General features: G+C 40.0%; 1 protein-coding gene across 1 annotated transcript; it reads left to right on the top strand.

Moving 5' to 3' along the window:
- Window positions 1–11,251: 11,251 nt before the first annotated feature.
- On the top strand, window positions 11,252–21,420 carry ca4a (carbonic anhydrase IV a). The gene is made up of 8 exons (XM_044141397.1): window positions 11,252–11,526; window positions 17,335–17,379; window positions 18,071–18,235; window positions 18,304–18,449; window positions 18,541–18,633; window positions 18,721–18,787; window positions 18,873–19,036; window positions 19,118–21,420. Exons 1-8 carry the CDS (start codon window positions 11,391–11,393, stop codon window positions 19,295–19,297), a joined length of 996 nt encoding a protein of 331 aa, XP_043997332.1. The 5' UTR covers window positions 11,252–11,390; the 3' UTR covers window positions 19,298–21,420.
- Window positions 21,421–22,490: the final 1,070 nt, after the last annotated feature.

Below are 22,490 nucleotides of genomic sequence, written 5' to 3'. Positions count from 1 at the left end.
AGCTGCATCACTGTTGAGTCAATATCACATTTATCAAATCTAATCAAACTTTATTTGTATAGCACATTTCAGCAGCAATGCATTTCAAAGTGCTTTACAACATATCATACACAGAAACACAATGCAACATAGAATCAACAATCAAAACACAACATTAAGTCGGATTCTGTCAATATATTTGTAACTGATTACGTTTCAAATACAACTCTAAACAAGTGGGTTTTCAGTCGAGATTTAAAGGAAGTCAGTGTTTCAGCTGTTTCACAGTTTTCCAGAAGTTTGTTCCAAATTTGTGGTGCATAGATGCTGAATGCCGCTTCTCCTCGTTTGGTTCTGGTTCTGGGGATGTTTACCTATTTATCCCGATATGTAAGCATTAATCTTTATATTGAGATGCTGAACGCTTGGCAGTATGCCTGTTTAGGATTGTATTTGAAACGTAGTCGAGGTAAACATGATTATGCTTTGATCTGATGGTCATATTGCCTCCTGGAGGTAAACATCGACCCATTATCAAGTGTTATGCAGTCTCTATCAGGTTTTCTTACCACACTGCAACAGCATGATGCTGCCACCACCATGTTTCACAGGCAGATAATGTGTTTAGAGTGATTTGAAGTGTTTTTCTGCCATAGATGGTACTCTGGGTCACAAAAATTACATTTTAATCTAATTTGATGAGACTTTCCCAAGTTTCTCCCTACATGGCTTGTTGGGAAGTGTAAACAGGACTTCCTATGGGACGCTTTCAGCAATAGCTCTTCTCTTGCCGCTACTCCATAGAGACCAGATTCATAGTGTTAAGGTGAACTGAGCTCAGAAAATTCCTGCATAAACACCCTCCATGTTAAACATTAACTCATTTTCTTCTACATGTTTATTTTTTAGGCAAACATGGAATAATCCCAACTTAACAGAGAAGTTTTTACTGTCCGGGAGATTTTTTTTTTTCCTTTCTTTTTAGTCTTCAGTGGCTGCTGCATCGATTCTTGATGCCACTAGATGGCGTTTATTCACCAGCAGAAGCACAAGTTCCCCACAGCAAACGCAGCACCTTCAACCAATCAAATCAAGAGTTTTTCATGACTTTACAGTGAGATATTTCTTAACGCCATTTCTTTTTTCTGGTATGAGTGAATAAAGTTCCTCTTTTCTTTCAACAGTTTTTTTTTTTTTTTTTTTTTTTGGAGGAATAATAAAGTAGAAATTAATATGCATGAGTGTCATGATGTTTAAAAACTCATACAGTTATCTGTGATACTGACCAAATGTATGTGAACTTCTGAATTCAAGGAAAGTTGCAAAATCATCTCTAAAAAAAATTGATGCGACCACATTTTCTGGCAAATAGAAATAATTTTGCTAATTGTAACTAACTCAAAAAGAGAAAACTTTGATTGGACTAAACTTCAGACAGTGAGATAAAAATATGTCTTTATTCAGTGTGTGTAAATATCTGACGTCGGCTGCATGAGGACTGGACTTCCACAGAGTTTCATTGCACTTATTCAGTTATGTCGTTTTTTCCAGAGGTGAAACACAAGCCAAGCTAATGTTAACTCAGCATGATCAATAATTCAAGCTGAGGCTAATCTAGGTCTCCACAAGGTGAATGAAAATAAAAGGTGACAGCTCCTAACTTTTTATGGTTGGAAAAGTTCAGGTGGAGTGCTGTGATTTTTTTGCAAACCTATGCACTACGGCCATTTTCACGGCTGAGCCGCGCCTGAAAATCTACAGTTTTTGACACGTTTTTCTCAGGTGTGTGCAAGCAGAGCTAATCCCTCCTGAGTCAGGTCAAAGGTCACAGAGCGCTCATCACATGGGATCGGTTTTACAAATACTCAGCTTAAATTTAAATTGGCTTCTACAAGATTTTGATTGAGTTTAAAATGGATTTAAAATTCATTGAAATGTTCTACACTTGAGGATTATGAAAGGAAAAAGACTTCCTCAGTTCTCATCCTTGGTGAGCTTTTAAATTGTAGTTTGATGAGTCCAATAGGGCCGTCAAGGTCACAAGGGTCGCTGTGCCTCCCATTCGCCCTGTGGATCGTTCAGATTGTTGACACCTGTGGGACGTTTCCCATGATGCAAGAGGTTTAAAGGTGATAATTGTATCAGTGAAATATGTCCTAAATGTCTTCATCCATTGTTTGTTCCACTCCCTGTTAAACCCGTCACTCGCCACGCTGATGCTAATATATGTGCTAAATTCTCCAAGCATGTTGTTAGATTTTTTTTTTCTGCTCCATATTCTATTTGAAAACATTGATGGTTCACGTGCAGAAAGTCCTCATGAACTCCAACTACGGTACATTTGGAGCTTTTTACGTCAGTACAGCTGATAATGATGCCACTTACTGAGGCAAAATCACAGCCGGCCCAAGGCATAAACAAACAGCGCTGCTGCTTTAGGCCCTCAGGCCACCAGCACACACACACTCACACACACACACACACACCCTCATTCCACACATGATACAGGAGCTAACATTTCTGTTTTTGCTCATCAGAAATGTCAACGTTTTTATACATCTTTTGAAGGTTTTAACATTTTAATTGGCAAATTTACTAGTTTAGTTGTCATTTAAAGAAAAATGTCCGCTGTCATAGTTTAGTAAATAATGTATCTGGTGTATGAGTGATCATTTTGTATGTGTTTGTGAATCCTCTGTGTTCAACCACTGCACACTAAAACATGTTATCTTGGGTTTACTCACTATTATTTGCATCATAGCATTATTGTCTCATTTTGTCCATGATTAATCTTTTTTCTTTTAACCTCAAGTGAATCAATGAGCCACAAAAAGCTCCTAAATGAGAAAGTCCCAATTTTTGGAATTGGGGTCCTACAGAGTGATCACATGCCAGTATTATCTTACCTGCAATAAATAACTCTTAATTTGGATGGATGAATATTAATTTATTTAAATGAACAAATAATTACTTTGTGGGATTAGGTTAAAGCTAATCAGAGTTGGGCGAAGAACAAAGCTGACTTCTACATTATTGAAACGGCAAGTTCACAAATTTCTTAGCAGTTTACAAAAAAGCAATAAACAGCTATGATGTACCTATCTTTTATTTAAAATGAATACGTCAAAAGTATTTTCCTGTGACATTTCAAGTGCTGCTTAGAAGCCACGTGACATAAAAATAAAAAAAAATCTGAGCTGTTCGGTTCAGGCAGGTGAATTTTCTTCGAGGAATTTTAATAATCGATGTACTTGAATCATTCGAGGAATCATTTCAGCCCTACTAGGGTATCCCCCTTATCATGAATGCTGTTTTAACCTAAACAATGTAATATTATCTGGAAGTCATTTGGCTAATGGCTCAAGGCTTCATGCTGACGTCTAAGCCTCAAATAAATGCAGATCAGTCTGAGTAAAATAACAGTAATAATGCGTGTGTGTTGATAACTACAGGGGAAAACGATCCGTCATAGCATCCTCAGTAAAATGCTTAGCTCCCCCTTAGCATCTGCAGGAAAAAATATTCTGGAGCCGCCACTGGTTCTGACTCGGATGCTGTGTCATCACAGGTTAACTCCTCCACAAGAGGGCCTGCTTCTTGTGAAGGTTCCTCGTCCATTGCAATCTGGACCTCAGGCCCTTTTGGTTCACGTCTATTGTTGTGTTTTTGGAGTATTCCCTCCAGATAAGTCCGGTATGATCGGTGTGGTAACTCCCACTCAGTCAGATGACTCAGATGACTCCCCATGTGCCACCTGTACTGAATGATCATTGTTGTGTCTCTGAGACTTAGTTCATCTTCGTGCTCTTGTTGGTAACCTTGGGTGAACTTCTGGAAGATTATCCACTACTGGCATACACACATAGTCTCCTTTGGGCAAGAGGTTATCTCTGTGCAAAGTTTTGAACTTACCTTTTCCATTCTGTGGCTTCACTTTATACACAGGCAGATTTGGCATCTCAACATAGGGAATATGATACCAGCAGTTCTCAAGCTTATGTTTCCCTTTCAATCCAAGATTTTTCATAAAAAACTTTGTCGCCAGGTTCCAGATGATGAAACCCAAGTCTCCGGTCATATGCGTTTTTGTTACGCAGATGTAGTTTGTTGGCTGCTTCAGTTGCCATCTCATAAGCCCTTTGCAGGTTATCTTTTAACATTGCAACTTAAGAGGAATGCTGATGGTCCCCATCTTCGTCCAGAGATGTCCCAAAGCACACATCCACCGGGAGTTTTGCTTTCCGCCCGAATATTAGAAAATATGGAGAAAATCCAATTGCATCACATTTGGTGCTATTATAAGCGTGCATTAAGTGAACAACATGCTGGCTCCATTGTCTTTTCTTTTCTTGACTCAATGTTCCAAGCATAGATAGCGAAGTCCTATTAAATCTCTTGTCTTGACATTTGTTCCAGTGAGTTGAGCTGCAAACGTGTAGAATGAGCATGTACATCACGGATACACTCAGGATAAATTCCAAGCTGTTCTGCATAATTAGGAGAATTTGCAGGAGAACCATTGGTGCCAACTCTCTGACATATTGACTTCACTCCCACTTGCGATATACTTGCCATGCAGAATCTTTCTCTCCAGGTTCCATCCATGACGAGTCCACATCAATGTTGTTTTTCCTCTGTCTGTAGATTACGTCAGAATCGTTGGCTGACAAGTCCGACAGCCTACAATGCCCAGTAGCATTAAGCTTTGCTGAGGTGAGGACATAAGTTAGGGGATTGTTGTCAGTTCGTACAGTGAAGCGTGCTCCATAGAGATAATCGTGGAATTTCTCCACCACCACCCACTTAAGAGACAGAAACTCCAACTGGTGAATGGCATAATTCCTTTCTGAAGAGCTTAGTTTGCAGCTGGCACTGGTCGCACTCCCTCCGGAAACTCCTGATAAATAACAGTCCGTTCAGACTGGTGTCTACATGCAAGATGTAAGCTTTACTGGGGTCAGTGAAAGCCAGGACCAGGGCATTGGTAAGGCAGCGTTTCACTTTCTCAAATGCATCAGTGCATGACTGATCCCACCTCTCTGGGAATGGCTTCCGCTTATCCAAATAAACTTTAGCTTCACCCTTTTTGGGTTTTCTCCCACGCTGCGTGGGTCCATACCCTTTAGTTAGGTCAGTCAATGGGCGAACTATGGAGGAATAATTCTGGATAAACCTGCGGTAGTACCCACAAAATCCTAAGAATGACCGCAGGGTCTTCAGATTAATAGGCATTGGCCATGTGATAATAGCTTCAATTTTTTGTTGGATCAGCTGAGACACCTTCTGCAGACACTTTGTGACTCACCTTTGTCTGACAGAACTGACATCTATCCAGGGAAATCTTGAGCCCTACTAGAGAGATATCAGGTACACCCTTCAATCAAAATTTATGACAGGTTATGAATATGAATATGAAAATAGGGGGATGTGTGAGGTTTATATGTTAATGAATTTCACACCTGTGACCGCAGCGGGTGGTAGCTACTGATGTCATGAGATAGAGCAGATGTTAATGAATTATTGTAAATCTTTATTACTGCCCTGTACTGTTCTTGGTGAGTTTGAAAGACACCCCATGCTGTTCTTTAGTGGTCTACCCAATCTGCATCCTCTCCACCCATTTTTTGTACTTGGTCTAAAACATGGTTGTTCTAGTTGTCTGAACGACTTGCTACCTTAGCTCCGATTGTTTGTACTCGGCCTCAAAGACACCTTTCTCCTGCTCTTTCGTGGGATAATTAGACTTGCTTGCACCACGGCTCCTGTGGCATCCTCTCAAACTGATAAAATCCTAGAGGGCAAATAAAAGGTGTTTTTCTTTGTCCTCTTCTATCATAGCTATTTGATTATAGCCACTCCTCAAGTCTGAGACTGAAAACCACTGACTACCAGAGAGGCAGTCAAGAGCTTCATCAATATGGGGCATGGTGTATTGACTGTTAAGTGTCCGATAATAAAAGCACATCTTCACATCTCCATTCTTTTTTCTCACAATTACAATGGGAGATGCATATGGCCTTTTAGACTCTTTAATGTTGCCTGCAGCTAGCAGTTTCTGTATATGACAGCGTACATCATTAATGTAAGGAGCGATGCGTCTGGAGCGCTCTTGAAATGGTCAGGGATCTGACAGTCTAATTGTGTGCTCCACCTCCAGCTCATCCAGAGAAAAGACAGATTCTCGTTCAGCTTCTGACCAATTCTTTGCTTCCATTGTTCTGGAACGGGTGACTTTCCAAAATTTATCAGACCTGCATCGAATCTTGAATATACCGCGTTTTGTCAGGACACTGTTGTGACAACATCAGTGTCACATCCCACAACAGTGCCAGCTGGAACTGTTATGTTTCTCCAGGATTTCTTTTGGAACAATTAGGTCAGGTGGTTCACATCCACAGCATTACTTGGAATAACCATGGCTTGTAGCAGCACACCAGCAGATATTATAGAAGACTCCAGCACCAAGATGTCATCAAGGAGAGGCTTCTCCACATCCACTCTGCAAGATGCTTTAGATTTACTCCCAGCAGGAAATGTCAGGTCTCCAGGACCCTCCAATTTATACATCCCATCTCTTCATGCTGTTCTTTTAAATCCAAATGTCTTTCTGCACCTCCAGGCAGAAGACGGTGTATTCCTGATGTCTGAACATGCACCTCAGATGTTTCCTCACAGCAGAGCCAAGCGTTTTGGAAGATTGGCTTTTGCATTGGTGCCAATGATGACCGGGGTTTGGTCTGGACCAGGTGGATCCGGACAAATCAGAGCTAGGACTGACAAGGTTTCGCCCTGATCGATAATCGAAGAGTGGACCCCGACTAATTACAGCACCATGTTCCTTTTACTCCCACTGGTATGGTATATTATGTTTGTATTTGTTTAAAGGGCTATTGCACTATTCCATATAGCTATTACTGGCTATGTTATGTCATTCCTGCTCATCGCTCCTGAGATTAGTTTCTGCACAACTTCTGTGTTTATTTCATGTTGTCATTACTTTCACTTAATACTCTGGGTTTAAAAATTATAGTTAAACGTAAGGCTAATTTTCTTTATTGCAAGGAGCAAAAGGCAAATTGTTTTTTTTGTTTTTTTTGTAAACTTAATCTCTAATTCAAATTTGACAGACTGCTGGAGAATTAGAAATCCTAATACCAGACAATACTCCTGGTTCAATCCTCCCAGAAATGGCCAATGCTCTAGGCTAGATTACTGGTCAATCCCTCATAATTTGGTAAATAATATTTCAAGCCGTCAAATCTCAGCAGCTCCTCTAAAAGATCACTGTTCAGTTACCTTGTTTCTCTCTCTGAATAAATCTAAACCACCTTCAAATTTAGCTTGGAAGTTTAATAGTAATGTGCTGAATAATAAAACTTTCTGTTCAGAAGTCCTGAAACTCATTCAGGATATTTCAGTAATGGATCTGTCGCCCTTAAATAAGTGGGAGTGGTTTAAATTTAATATTAGGACGACAGCAATAAAGACGGGCAAACTTGCTTCAAAGCTGAGGAGATAGAAACAATCCCAACTTATTGGCAATATTAATTCTCTATGTTCAAAATCAGTTTTACCGTCCTAAGAGCTGAGTCAGCTTGATGTTTTCAAATTGAGATTTGAAAAGACGATGTTTTTCTAGATGAAACAAGGGCGCTTTCATTCGCTCCAGGGTTCGGTGGATTGAGGACGGCGAAAAGAACTCTTCATATTTTTTCAATCTTGAGAAGCAGAGACAGAAAAGATTCAGAAACTAATTATTAATGGTATTTAATACATGCAGCAATTAGAAATATCTATAGTGATCTTTATTGTTCTAAATATTTGGAATCCAATTGCCAGTCTTTTTGTGATGATATTCAGAAATCTGTTGAAAAAAATGTATCTTGATTTTAAAAACCTTATGGAAGACGACGTAAGAATCGAAGAGCTTGATGTAGCAATTCAACAAATGGCAAAGGGTAAATCTCCAGGCCTAGGTGGGTTAACCACTGAATTTCATACTTTCTTTTGGAAAGATTTACAAAAACTATTATTTGAGGCTCCGCTGGAATGCATTTCAAACAATAATCTCATGAAACGAGGTTTGATTCCTCTGATCCCCAAAGCCAACAAAGATCCTTTATCACTAGATAATTGGAGACGCGTCACTCTTTTATGTACAGATTACAAAAGTTTAGCTCTTGTTTATTCCAGTTGCTTAAACAGTGGATTGGGAATGATTATTAATGAATGCCAATCAGCGTTTTTAAAGGGAGGAAATATCCATCATCATACTAGACAGATTTTTGATATGATTGATTATCGTAGCTTTATTGATGGTGATAGTTTTATTTTATTCCTGGATTTCTTTAAGGCTTTTGACTCACTGGAACAACGCTTTATAATAAAAACCTTAAAATATTTTGGCTTTGGGGAAAAATTTTGTAATATAATCAGATTATTTTATATTGATATAAGTAGCTCAGTTTCCTTGGGAATGAGTGTGACCGCTAGTTTCTCTATGTCAAGAGGAATCAGGTAGGGCCTCCCAATTTCACCTACATTATTTATATTAACAACTCAAATGCTAACCTTACTAAGTAAAAAAAAATCCAGTTTGCATGGTATTAAAATTTTTTATAAGGAATTCAAGATTAGTCAATTTGCTGACGATACAACAGTTTTTCTAAGAGATAAAACTATGGTAGACGTTGCGCTAAAATCCGTTTTAATGTTTTCCGGAGCGTCTGGTCTCTCTCTCAATATTGATAAATGTGAAGTTCTGCCGATCGATTCCAGCTCTGAGGCGTCTGTTGCCTCCATTACAGTTATGTCCGAAGTTAAATATCTTTGAATATTGATTTCAAAAAATACTATTAGAAGAGAGAAGGAAAACACCTCATACTTCGGAAGCAAAAGGCCGTAATCTCCCCCGTTACTTGGTCTCTGACAAGAAAGACACTGAACACATATAATATACTTTAAAATAAGAACAAAAAAAGGTAAAAACATTGTCCTTTAGAATGGATTAACATGTTTAGATACTTAAATTGCACATTTTTGCAAGAAAAATGTCAGAGAATATTGCCTACTAGTACCAGCTAAAGTTGATGTTAGTCACAAAGTAAAACTCACCTATCTAAGAATGTATAATGAGGCATACATCTTAAAACCTTCCTCCAGCTTACTTGTTGGGGCTTCGGATCAATGTACATCATTAATTGTTACCTTGGCCAAGCACCTAGTGTAAATTGCCATTTTCAATCAACCGGAAACGACCGAGCCGCTTTTCCTCGAACGCGGAAACTGACGTACAAAGAGCCCATTATGAGCTATAGAGATGCGACATGGTAGGAAAGTGTGGCGTGGCAGCACAGATCGTCAGAACATTTAAATTCCTGTTGGGTTGAGTTCAGAGTTTGAATGACTGCTGTTTTACTTCAAGACACATCTGCAGCTTTTTTTGTTTGTTTGTTTGTTTGTTTGTTTTTTGTTTTTTTGTTTTTTTTGTTTTTTGTTTTTTGTTTTTAGAAAAAAGCCTCTGCTCCAGACTATATGGTTTGAATTACTTAAATAATAATTTAGCTTCACCCTAAAGATTTTTTTTCCTAATGGTTTTGATCCCTTTCAAGGCCTTCGTGAATCATAAGCGGTATGGTCGGGTTTGCTTGCCACTAAAAGATTTAGCGGTACGGCAGTAAAGAATCAGTGAGTGTCCTGCACCCACAAATCAACCGTGACTGGTTAGTTTTTCAAGAACAGTCTAAAACACGACTTAATCAGTTAATAAATCGCTTTTTCCTCATTTCGTATTGTTTCGGAACTGCTAGAGCAGGAGTGCAATACGTCGATCTCCACAAAACTTTTGTAACTTTATTAAAAAACAGCAGCAACAACAAAAATCAACAAAACGTGTTCAAATGAATAAACCAACAAAAATAATAATCTCTGTAATAATTATTATTTCAACAAGGTGTTGCGCAATTCTGTGCGTTTCGGCTCCATTACCTAAAAAATAAAAAGGCGACTTTTTTACTATCAGAGCAGAAGTTTAAAATTATCATCGACCGCTGCTGTGTTCATGAAAGCGCTTATTAATAATTGCAAAATAAATATCAAGCCTGAACGTTAACTGCGCCCAGCAAACTGTTGGGCGCAGGCGGTTGCCACGGCAACGGGTGTGCTAAAACGAGAGAGAGAGAGTAAAAAGGTAGGAGTGGTTTTGAGTTGTTCACCTTTTCAGGTTATTTTACCTTTGTTTACCTTTGCTTTGGCGCGTTACGGCCGCTTTCTGAACGTTCAATAAACTATAAAATTGGACTAATTACCTCATTAGTTTGCGAGTAGCCTACATCATTCACAACATACATAAAACACGGTCGATATGTTTCATTAAGTATTTAACAAACAAATGGCTTCTACCGCGAAAATTATGTGAAATTAAATTAACAGTTTGGTGCTCTCTGGCATCTTGCTTTGAGCTCAGAGTCTAAGACGATTTTCCTCCATCAAACATGTTATTTATTTAGTGGAAATATTGATGTTGATTATACTTTCTCCAAAATGATCAACTTTTTCAACCTTTCAATCCACTGTTGGAAATGAGGCTCTAACATTCACAAATGACATTGGAATAAATTCCAGTCCAACATCTGGTTTGAGGTGATTCCTCTGCAACCTGTTGGAGGAAAAATATCCCAACTTCAGAAGATGTGGCTTTAACCTAACAGAGCTCTGTGGTTCCTCAGTATGAGAGTCAGGGTGAAGATGAAGACGAAGTGGAAGCTGCAGGATCTTTAGAACAAACAGGTCATGATGCTAGGCCTACTGATTATCCCTCTGTCTGGACACAGGATCAATATTTAAAAGCTAAAATGAATGGTTATATGCCAGACATGGAAAACTGGGACGCACTCCATGCCAGGACGTCCAGAATTTAGGTCTCATGGCATCTTAACGGTGGCAGTATTGCAGCCAGTAATGTGAGGGAAACATGGCTCCATTTTGTATTTTGAAGAGCTACCCTTCTTATATCGCTTAGCAAAAAAATTCATCAGCACAGAAACTCCAAGGCACACACACACACACACACACACACACACACACACACACACACACACACACACACACACACACACACACACACACACATATACATATATATATATAGCCTATATATATATGGTCATGATTAAGTCTTTCTAACTTCATCACAGATCATCAGGAAGCTGCTTGACTCAACCAGTAACTATTGCGTTCTCTCTGTTTTTCCTCCTCCCTCTCTCACCGTTAGCCCATTGATAAGGGCCCCTGTGACTCGGATCACTGCAGACAGGCTATACCCGAAAAGGAGGAGGCGCCACCCATTCTTCCTTTCCTTTGGTTGTGAGGTGATAGATAAGTATAAGGACCCCCACCGCCCGCCCTGAGGAATGCGATCGCATCGGAGGGAATCGAGTCATTGTGTCGCTTTCTCTCGGCTCATTCAGAGACGCTCCAACATGCAGCAGCTGCTGATCCTTCCCGTTCTGCTGGCATCCTTCTGCAGGGTGTGCGCCGGATCAGGAGGTAGGTCAATACACCTGATTTCATTCATTTGCGCAAAACAAGACTTGAAGGGCTAAATCAAGGGACAGTTGAGAAAGTATTAGTTTTTTTTATTATTAATAAGGCTCATGATCATTTTCTGTTCTCACTCATTTCTGATGACAGAGATGACATTTCTGATGACACTCATTTCTAGGACAGAGAGATGTGTGCACCTGTCTTTGTTGTTGTTTTATTGAGACGGTAGGATAAGATTGATTTGGTTCCACGCTTAAATATTCTCAAATTCCACAAAGACAAAAGAGAGGGAGAGACATGATTAAAAATCTAAATACGAGACAGACGTGTGCGCAAGAAAGATCGCTCCTCGGATAAAATTACCAGGAACCAACCGGGACAGCCGCACCTGCCCTGTCCGTCACACTGGACAAGGCTCTCCAAAGCGCGTCCAACATTCACACCTTACTGCGTCCTGAACTGACTGCCAGCTGCGTGGGAGGGCAGGAGAGGGGTCCCTGCACTCCCTCCCCCACCACATCCCTTACCCTCAGCCACAAAGTCCCCCGGTGAGCCGGAGACGCATGCTGTGATTCCGTCATTTGCCCGTGAGGACGTCGGACCCCGTCCTCTCTCTGGTGGCGCACCTGCTCGGTTCCGCGCGGAGTCAGTTTGTGACAGATTGGAGGGACCGTTTGCCGCATAGATCCGCGTCGTGCGAGATGACAAACTCTCCAAATAAACAGCGACGGGTCTCAAAAGGGGCTCGTTTGCACTCTAAAACGTAGATGGATCGAAATCACTCGGAGCGTCGAAATTACGCATGAAGAACAGCAGTCAGATCAGATTGCGCAGACGACTCAAAGTGTCAGATCGATTCCCATGTGAAGAGCTGAGGGTCATTAAGGAGCTAATTAGCCTCTCTGCAGCCCACAGGGTTTCCGTCATCCCACACTGAGCCGCTCTGCGACCTCCGGGGCTTTGCGCATAAAAGGCGCAGCAGCGCTCTCCAGATTTTACGTGTCATTTTCCGCTATTAAAGATGCGCCAACTTGGCCAAAGTTGCAGTCATTTACATTTTTACGATGTTTTTAATGGGGCAGAATGAAAAGGGGGCGTTTGAGCCACACAAGAATCCCAAAGCTGTGCATGAATACAGATCAGACTCACTGAAATTCTGCTGGAGTTCCAAACATTTGCGCTGACATTAAACACAGAGAATAGCTATTAGCTGAACAGATTTCAGCTAATAGCAACCATTTCAGAAGACGACAGCAAAGAATGCAACAGCATTTATACTAAATTATCACAAATAATTGATATAGCGTCTTACAAACAACATTCATTTCCACCTAACGTTTCAGATTTTGTCACATTGTGCCCTCAAGCTACAGTATGTTTAGTTATTCATGTGGAAGACCAGCACAAAGTTTAGACAGAAGTGAAAGGAAAATGACAAGTGGTGCTTTTCAAAAATATGTTACCAAGAAATATTTGACAGCTGACAGGACTCTGAGGGGGAAAAATACTCAAAAGTTCATTTCTTTTGACAGTATGTAGACAGCTACATATTGTCATTTTGCCTGAATGTAGGCAGCTGTTCCTGCCTATATTCAGGCACAATATAGGCACAACACAAACAACACAAACCAAGGTCTAAAATTTAAATTCATACTTTATCAAATAAGCTAATAACAGTTTAAATAGGATAGAACAATCATACCACCAACAGGTTATTAATAGTTGTAAACATATATTCATGCTCTGATTAAATAACAACAAACAAAATTAAAATTGAAAATAAAACAAATTTTTAAAACAATGAGCCCAACCCACTTTTGTAGTTTGCATCAGTCACAGGGTATTATTAACACAATCGATTGAAAGTTTAACCTAGATAAATTCCTAACTATCTAACAGGTAGAAGAAAAGAAAAAGTATCCCCACAATATGAGGCTGCCACCAACATGTTTCTTCAATAGGATGGTGTGTTCAGTGTTGGTTTCCCACCCCATAGTGTTTGGCATGTAGACCCAAAAATACACAACTTGAGTCTCGAGTATCCTCTATGTGTGTGTTTGCCTAAGTTCTGCTAAATCCGATGTTCTGTCGGTGTCATGCAGGTGAAGGTTGCGTTTCAGCTGCGTCTCTATTGCGCAGATTTCCGCCAGAACGCAGCGATTGCATCGACATCTCCGTTAATGTGCGCCCTTCATTCAGAAACTCGTGTGTGCGCGCGCGCGTGGGATCAGCGGTTAGATCCGCGTCGCGCGCCCAACACATTGGCTTTGAAATGCTGCGTTTGTGCTCACAATTCAGGGAGTTTCAGATCTGACCTGACTGGAGCGTGTTTGTTTTCTTCTCGCTGGGTTCTGCTCACCGGCACAGGCTTCAGATCCACTGAAACCCGCTCACAGCACCGTTCGCTCTGCTCTCGGAAAAGACCGCCCATTGGTCCAGGCTGGAGCGGACCGACATCTGATTGGTTAATGAAGACCAGCAAATGAGTGCAAAATAGGCATTTTGTAAAGGAAGAAGGTTGGAGATTTCTTAACAATGATCCTGATTAGTAATAGTGGTGTGCAATTCTCCTTCTGACAAATAGATTTCCTGTATTTGTAGATCTGGGTATTTAGAAAATGAAGTATTTAAGAATTAAAAAGCGAAAAACTTAAAAAGCGTGACTTTTAATAATAGATTAATGCATTGGACGCTTTTTTTTTGTTTAACACCTATTCCTTTCACCACTGGTGGACTGGTATTAGCCTTGTAACGGACATCAAACAACTTATAGTGGAGTATCTCTGATTACATAATACATTCATGCAGGGGTGGAAATTAGCACCCGCCACTGGCCAAATGCCGGTGTTCTGTCAGATAGCCATACATTGTCAGATCGTCATACGCGTATGACAAACTGATGGCTATATCTGTCAGATCAGCATACGTTTGCATACGTTTCAGCATACGTTGTCAGATAGTCATACGCTTAGCTCAGACATGTATACGTTGTCATTACCATATGATTTTATTTAATCAGCAACATAGAATCATGACGTAGATAAGGATTTTTTTCAAAAGTGAAACACTGGTTTTGCCCCAGTTTCAGTGTGGGTAAAAATTGCGTTTTCATACACGACATGCTATCCAAGTTGGCAGACATGTTATCCAACCCAAAAATATTAAGGAAGTGGGGGACGTGAATTTAAACAGGGCGTGTTTTAGGACGTGTTTTGTAGTTTACTGCAGCTGCAGCATCATTAAATTTAATTTATTTAGTTACTTTTTATTGTGTCTCTTCTCGCGTATGACAAGCTGACGACTCCTCTCAATATGGCGGACCTCCTGCAGAATGCGCATGCGTGCGCATGCGCTCTTACCATATGTATGCTATTCTGACATGTATGGCTATCTGACAGAACACCTGTTAAAGTGCTAGCTAAGTGGCGTGTAAACTGTAAAGTCCGCCCCCGGGACAGGTTGACAATTTGAACAGGAAAAAAAAAAAAGAAGCTGCATTCAATTTGACCTTCTGTCCAGACACAGGGAAGGAGTGGCTGACTGGACTACAGACTGGTGCACATACTGTATATGGGACGGACCTAGGCTGTCATAATTTAACAAAACAATACATCAAATATAATTTTTATCAACCGCGGCAGCCCATTGGTTGATCTCATTGACGGACATTGGGTTTATCCAATGAAATCCCTCAGTCCTCCTTGGCCAGCCCCTCCCCACCGAAGTTATAAATAGCTCCATTTCAGCTAACGGTTCCGAGAAAAGTGAGTGGACACTGTAAAGGTCAGAAAAGTTACGAAAAGTAAAGCTAAAAAGCGCGTAAGTCCATTCATAAAAATGTGTCAAACTAATCGATATGTTAATACCACACAGTTACCGTAAAGGCGGGGAGGGAGAGAAGCTAACGCGAGTGGGGAGGAAGGGGGTGTAAAATACAGTAGGTGAAATACAGTAAACCAGAAAAAACGGAAGACTTCACAGGTATGTGGATAACACAGGAATGATGACGGCCCGTGGAATTAATAATGAACACGTTTTAAAAGGAATAATTGTGAATTTCAATAGAAAACATAATAAGTAAGAAACAACCAATAGAACAGTTAGAAAACAGCTATCGATACCATTTATGTTTATAAATTACTGCATACATCTTCAGTAAACACTACCTTGGGGAGTTGTACCCAAAATGTGGAAATGTTCAACATAGGAAATGATTGCAAGAATGTTTGGGTTGTGTAGCTAAAGTTAGCTGTTAGTAATTCCTTCAAGTGAACTTAATGCACTACACCTCTGTTAAGGTATCCAAACCAATCCCAACCCTGCTGTCAGGCACCAACCATACAGTTTCACCAGCATGGAGATTTTGTCCTCTTTAGAAGCTGTTAGCCCTTTGTCCGTTTTAAGCTAGCTTAGTAACCAGCTAAGCTAATAGTAGTCCTCCATTTTCATTATTACAACCAATTTAAAACATTGCTCAGGCAACAAAACCAGCAAAAACAAACCCTCAGATTGACTCTAACACCACTAAGCTTGACAACTGATATAGGATTCTTACATCTTAAAGCTTCCCCATGACTGCTGGAAGTTTTCTTCCAGTCATTGTGGGAGTTTTGTTTTGTCTCCCCTAATTGCACCGATATGCTCAATTTGGCCTTCCAATGTGGTTTGTTTCAAATTTCAGTCAAGTTTTAATTTTGGAGCTTGACTGGACCGTATCAACTTTCTCCTCGAACCAAGAACTAACATGTCGATAGTCAACCAAGTGAACAATAATCGTTTTATGGCAACTGGTAAATTCTATAAATCCCATCCCACTCTGACATTATGAGATCTATCAGCTCTGCTTTGTAGTTAAAATATTTTTGAAGACCTCACACAGCTGTGGGTGTTTTCACATTTACCTGCAAACAGTGCTGGAGATTCTCCGCGACCCGACCCCGGATAAGCGGAAGAAGATGGATGGATGGATGGATGAACAGTGCTGGAGATTAATTACGGCCCTTTAATCTGCTCAGCATCCAGGCTGTAGTGACTAAAAGTAATTAGAAATTTCTGAGTTTGCAAGATGTCCCTTCCTCCCCCCAAATGTATGTAAATCTTGCAAGACTGATTTGTTAATACATTTTTTTTAAATGTATCACAGACATGAGCATCTTCTAATGTTATGTGGTAGATTTTTCCTCTAAAAATATTTGACCCTAAGGGTTTAGCATATTTTCAAAATCTTAGCAGAAAGAAAACTAATTAGGATGACAGAGGAACCAAACATTGAAGTCCTAAACAGTTTGCTCCAAGAAGGAGACCCTCCCCATTATTCTTCAGTCTAATATTATATTTTTATAAATATTTGATTTCTCACATATTTTTCTCAGAGCAAAGGAGGAAACATGCAAACTAATAGCAAAATACTAGTAAACAGTTTGAGGTGGAGTTCTATGTTTAATCTGATAAGGCTGAAAGATAAAGCGACAACTGTTTATTGAATAGGATCACAATTCCTGGTAATTAGGAAACTTTCTTTACAGTATAAATAACAGGAGCATACATCCACAAGGACAATACCCTGTTTGCAGAAGCAAAACAAAATAAACTGGTTACATGAGGCGATAGTTATTTATGCGCATAAAATCCTCCTGGACTCCTGCCAGGAAACACGCCAACATAAAAGTTTTCTTTTCAGCTCTGACAGAAAGCTGCAGCTTGTTGATGTCAGTCAGAGGTGAACGTGACTGACATTAGGACGACTTGCATTGTTCACTGCGGAAAAATAAATGCAAACGTTTGGCAAATAAACGATTGATTCTGTTTCAGGCTGGTGCTACCACAGCCAGTCAACCTGCGATCATCTGTGCAACGGTGAGTTTTTCCAGAGGGTAAGGTGTAATTACGACTGTTTAACTGTTTAACATGTTTAGAATTTGGTTAGGACTTGTATATATCAGGCAAAAAAAAGTATACAGATCCTCTTATCTATCAGACATTTGTAAATAAAGTATTGAAACATGTTTTTAAACGGTAGGTCTAAACAAATGTTACAATTGAGGTCATTTTTTAATTATTCCATTGAATTTCTTCAGACTATTCTTGTCATGTTGAGATAATTTGGCAAGATTCTGACTCTAACATGGTTATAATAATATCACAAGCAAAGGAAAACAACAAAAAAGCCTATAACTATCCTTTAATATGGATGATTAAGATAAAAAAAGAAGTGTTAAAACCATTATAGCCTAAATCTAAACCATAAAAATGATTTCCTGCTTATATCAATCTGTCCTCTATGAATGTTTACATTTTTTGGAACTGCCTTTTGCCCTGTTATAAGCATATGAATGAAATAAGACAAATGGATCCCCATGATCATCATTACAAAAGTCAAACCAATTTATTGCTTAATGAAATGCAGAGAAAAACAAAGGACTAGTTGATCATCCCTGTGGTACTCCTAATCTGATGGTCCTGGAACAAATGCAGATTGAAAATTGATCGTTGTCTCCTCAAACATCTCAACAGCAATCAGTCATCACTGGTCTTCCTCATGTTTCAGTACCAGAGAAGTGGGCCAGTGGCAACCGGGACTGTGGAGGAAAATCCCAGTCACCCGTCAATATCGTCACCAGAAAGACAGTGAGAAATGAGCGTCTGACCCCGTTTCAGTTCAAAAACTACCAGCACACCTTCAAATCTGTCATGACCAACACCGGCCACTCGGGTGAGCGCAACATCAAGTGACCTTTGAAAGCTTTGAAGGTGTTTGTGCTGACACTGTGTCTATTCCAGTTCAGGTTAATATTCCTATAACCAGCACCATCTCGGGCGGAGACCTGTCGTCCACATACAAGGCTGTGCAGTTACACCTGCACTGGGGCAAAGATGGCGCCCCTGGCTCTGAGCACACCATCGACGGGGAGCAGTACCCCATGGAGGTAAAAGACCACCAGATATATGAATAAAACTGTACCTTGGACATCATGAACTATGAACTTTACATTGACGGCAGTAAACTTCCTTTTTCAGTTGCACATCGTTCACATGAATACCAAGTATTCTGACCTGGGAACAGCCCTGAGAGATCCAAAGGGGGTTGCAGTTCTTGGGTTTTTCTATGAGGTAATTTTTCTTAACCCTCTTTTATAGTTTGCTCACATATTTTACAACAGTAAGACACTTGTCACATGCCTTTCTGTTTGTGCTAAGGTATCCAAGAGTCCAAACCAAAAGTATGAAGCCATCATAAAGGGGGTGGAAAGTGTCGCATCAAAAAGTAGGAGTTGAAAGTTTCTGCATGTAATTCCAAACCTTGGTTGCGCAAAGCCGTGTGGCTAACATGGTGGTGTTTGTGTTTTCAGATGCGAGCAACTCTTTGCCCGCCATCTCCTTGGCACAGCTGATCCCTCCTGAGCAGAAACTGACTTCCTACTACCGCTACCAGGGTTCCCTGACCACCCCGCCGTGTTCCGAGTCTGTGGTGTGGTCTGTGTTCAAAACCCCTATCCCTCTGAGCATGGACCAGGTTAGAAGAAGAGATGATATTTTAACAAACAATATTGAGTCTTTTTCCCCAATCTGCATCTGCATCAATCTTCTCTTGCAGATGAAAGCTTTCTCCAAGGTCCAGTTCCACGATGGCAAGTCAATGGTGAACAACTTCAGGCCTGTCCAGCCCCTCAAAGGCCGGCTGGTGTTCTACTCAGGAAGTGCCGCTCTGTTGGTCAGCTCTGCCCTCCTTGTGGCTGCCCTCACAATGGCACTGGGGCTGTCCCAGCCCAACTAAAAAGCAAGTGATCCCATGCTGCACTGCGACATCGATAGGACCCAACTGATCTGTGCCAGTCCTCTGCTGAGACTCTTGCTTCCAACGTAGTTCTGACACATTTGCAAAAGACAATGGACCACGTCATAGTGTAGCTCAAATGGTGTTTCCCCCCTTGTGACCCAAATGACAGAGGTGTGTTAGAAACGCCTCAAGGAAGGTGACATAAGGGTTCAATCAGCATCCATGCATGTGTAGTGAAGTATTATCTCTTATTTAAGCCACATGAATGTGACATAAATCAAATTACTGGGCAGTCTACATGGGTAATCAAACTCAACACCAAATCTTCTCTTTGGACTGGATTTTGATTTTCTCTCTGAAGCTCTGTACTGAGAACCAGCACACACACACACACACACTCTCTCTCTCTTTTCACAACTTTAGTTTTCATGTTAACTCATCCACCTTGTCCAATGTCAGGTAAATTTAGTATCTGTTAATACCAGTGTGAGTTGCCAATGGTTTATGGGTCAGCCCCATGACTTGGCACATGATGTATTGTTATTAACGGAGCATGTGAAAGGGATGGAGTTATAGATAGCAGGACTGAGTCAATAAAAAAAACAAAAAACTGCAATTCAAAGCCAGATGTCAAAGGAGAATGTAGTTCTCATAAAGTACAGCAGATCACACCTCTACAGCCGGGTCAAGGCTTCTCAGACCGGTCAGCAGATCTGTTCTGAAAGTGCATGTGGGGGAGGTCTTGTTGTAGCTCACCAGAAACCATGAAGAACAGCTGCATGAAGTTCTGTCACTAGACTTCATGAAGAACAGCTGCATGAAGTTCTGTCACTAGACTTCATGAAGAACAGCTGCATGAAGTTCTGTTACTAGACTTCATGAAGAACAGCTGCATGAAGTTCTGCCACTAGACTTCATGAAGAACAGCTGCATGAAGTTCTGTCACTAGACTTCATGAAGAACAGCTGCATGAAGTTCTGTCACTAGACTTCATGAAGAACAGCTGCATGAAGTTCTGTTACTAGACTTCATGAAGAACAGCTGCATGAAGTTCTGCCACTAGACTTCATGAAGAACAGCTGCATGAAGTTCTGCCACTAGACTTCATGAAGAACAGCTGCATGAAGTTCTGTCACTAGACTTCATGAAGAACAGCTGCATGAAGTTCTGTCACTAGACTTCATGAAGAACAGCTGCATGAAGTTCTGCCACTAGACTTCATGAAGAACAGCTGCATGAAGTTCTGTCACTAGACTTCATGAAGAACAGCTGCATGAAGTTCTGTCACTAGACTTCATGAAGAACAGCTGCATGAAGTCTAGTGGCAGACTCCCTCCCCACAGAGTCACTCGGGGGCAAAGACATGGATGCTAACATCCTAGAGTCGAAGACAGTACCAGTCCGCTGTTAAAGAGGGATGGCAGCCACACAACCAAGATTTTTTTATTATTATTTGTACAGTTAATTTTTATGCACATCATATTTCAAGAGTATGAGTCTGCATGCTGTGATGTTCCAGATGTTTGAGATAAACTACCCAGCTGCTGGAAGTGGGCTTCCCAAATTCACAAAGTGTTTTCCCAGAACAGGTGCTTCAATTTCACAGGAGCTTGTTTTTCAAAACCTCAATCGTTTCCATGACTAGTATTACCGGCATTCGGATGTATGGATAATTGTTGACAATGAGAAGCACCCTGCTCAGCTCTATTTTGTTGTTGTTGTTTTTTTTTGTTTTTTTGTTGTTTGAAGAAAACTTTGCCATGTATAGAGAGGAATGTGTGCAATTTGGCAGCAAGAACTGTTGTTATAGTGAGGAAGGATAATCTGTATTTTCCATTGCTTCAGAAGAAATCCAGTTATATTTCTATGAGGTGTCATTTTACACATGTATTTATGTACTGAGTGTGCATATGAAGAGATGAGATGCACAGTTATTGTTATTTATGTATTGCAACATTCATATAGAATGCAAAACTACATATGAAGCTTGAAACTGTTTATGATCAATAAAGTTTACTTGTACTCTTGAAATGTTTGAGACTCCAGGTTGTAATGCTTGAAAGTGTCATAGTAAAATAGAATGTTACTGCTGAATAATAAACTATATGCCTTTTTAAAGACGCTGGCTTCTGTTTGCATGACCACAAATGGAGCAGTCAGGTCTGAGCTCTGCATTACCTCCATTAACACACTGAAAAAATAAAAATAAAAACAAAAACTGAGTTCATTTCCTACAAGTAATTAAATTTTGATTATTTGTGTAAATATATTATGTTTATTAAGTTGTCATGTTAAACAGATGTAAATAAATTAAGTTTGACAAATTTAATTTGATTGCATGTGATAAATTATCACAGTTTTATTAAGCTGGAGCTCCATTTTATTTTTCAGTGTATCTGCAGAGCCTAACAGGGTTTGACCAAAGTATTTACTTTTACAACTTTTTCACATTTTCTCACATTCACATACTTGTAGTGTATTTTACTAGGATTTATTTGTAAGGCATTGTAAAATACACTAAAAAGCACATAATTACACAGTTGAAAGAAAAGAAAAATTCACACAAAAAAAAAGATCTCAAGAGGGATTTTGTTGTCAGCTTTGCTACAATAAGGAGCTGAATTTGCCCTTAGAAGTAACATAATTAGTTAATAAGATTTCACTACTCTGGGATTTAGTCACACATTTGCTAACCTACATCGTCCTGCCTAGCAGGCTAGAAAAGGAAAAACGTGATAATAGAAGTTGCCAGAAAGCTCACGTTAACTTTGGAGAAAGTGTAAATGCTCTCAAGTCTAGAGGGACAATCAGCTCTCTAGTAGTAATTAATAGTTTAACATTCAATAAATGTGGCATACACATTTAGCAGCAGGACCAAAGAGATAATTGAAAAGAAGCCATAAAAATATTCCATATGCGGAAAGCCATGAAGAAGAATCATGAAGAATTTGAATTAATATGAGTTACAACATTTAATTTCCCTTTGGAATCAATAAAATATTTTTTGAACAAAAAGGAAAAAAGTTTGTGTGTATGGCACAAACCGAAGCTTTTCTTCAACAGACAAGGAGGGTGTTTTCACACGTTGTTGAGTACGATGCTTGCCACTATTGTATTTTTGTTGGCACTACTTTGTGAAGCGGAAGGTTATGTGCTTATAAAAGTAATAAAGGCGGAGCCTCCTTGTGTT

This window comes from Gambusia affinis, linkage group LG15 (genome assembly GCF_019740435.1).
Source record: "Gambusia affinis linkage group LG15, SWU_Gaff_1.0, whole genome shotgun sequence".
NCBI lineage: Eukaryota > Metazoa > Chordata > Actinopteri > Cyprinodontiformes > Poeciliidae > Gambusia > Gambusia affinis.
Note: the sequence above shows the minus strand (reverse complement) of the source record. Positions and strands in the feature narration are given on the sequence as shown.

Excerpts from the sequence above, each read along its gene's own strand:
- ca4a (XM_044141397.1), top strand. The coding sequence starts at position 11,391 with ATGCGATCGCATCGGAGGGAATCGAGTCATTGTGTCGCTTTCTCTCGG. Across the intron at positions 18,634-18,720 it reads TTCTTGGGTTTTTCTATGAG|GTATCCAAGAGTCCAAACCA; the intron begins GTAATTTTTCTT and ends GTTTGTGCTAAG. Across the intron at positions 19,037-19,117 it reads TCCCTCTGAGCATGGACCAG|ATGAAAGCTTTCTCCAAGGT; the intron begins GTTAGAAGAAGA and ends CTTCTCTTGCAG.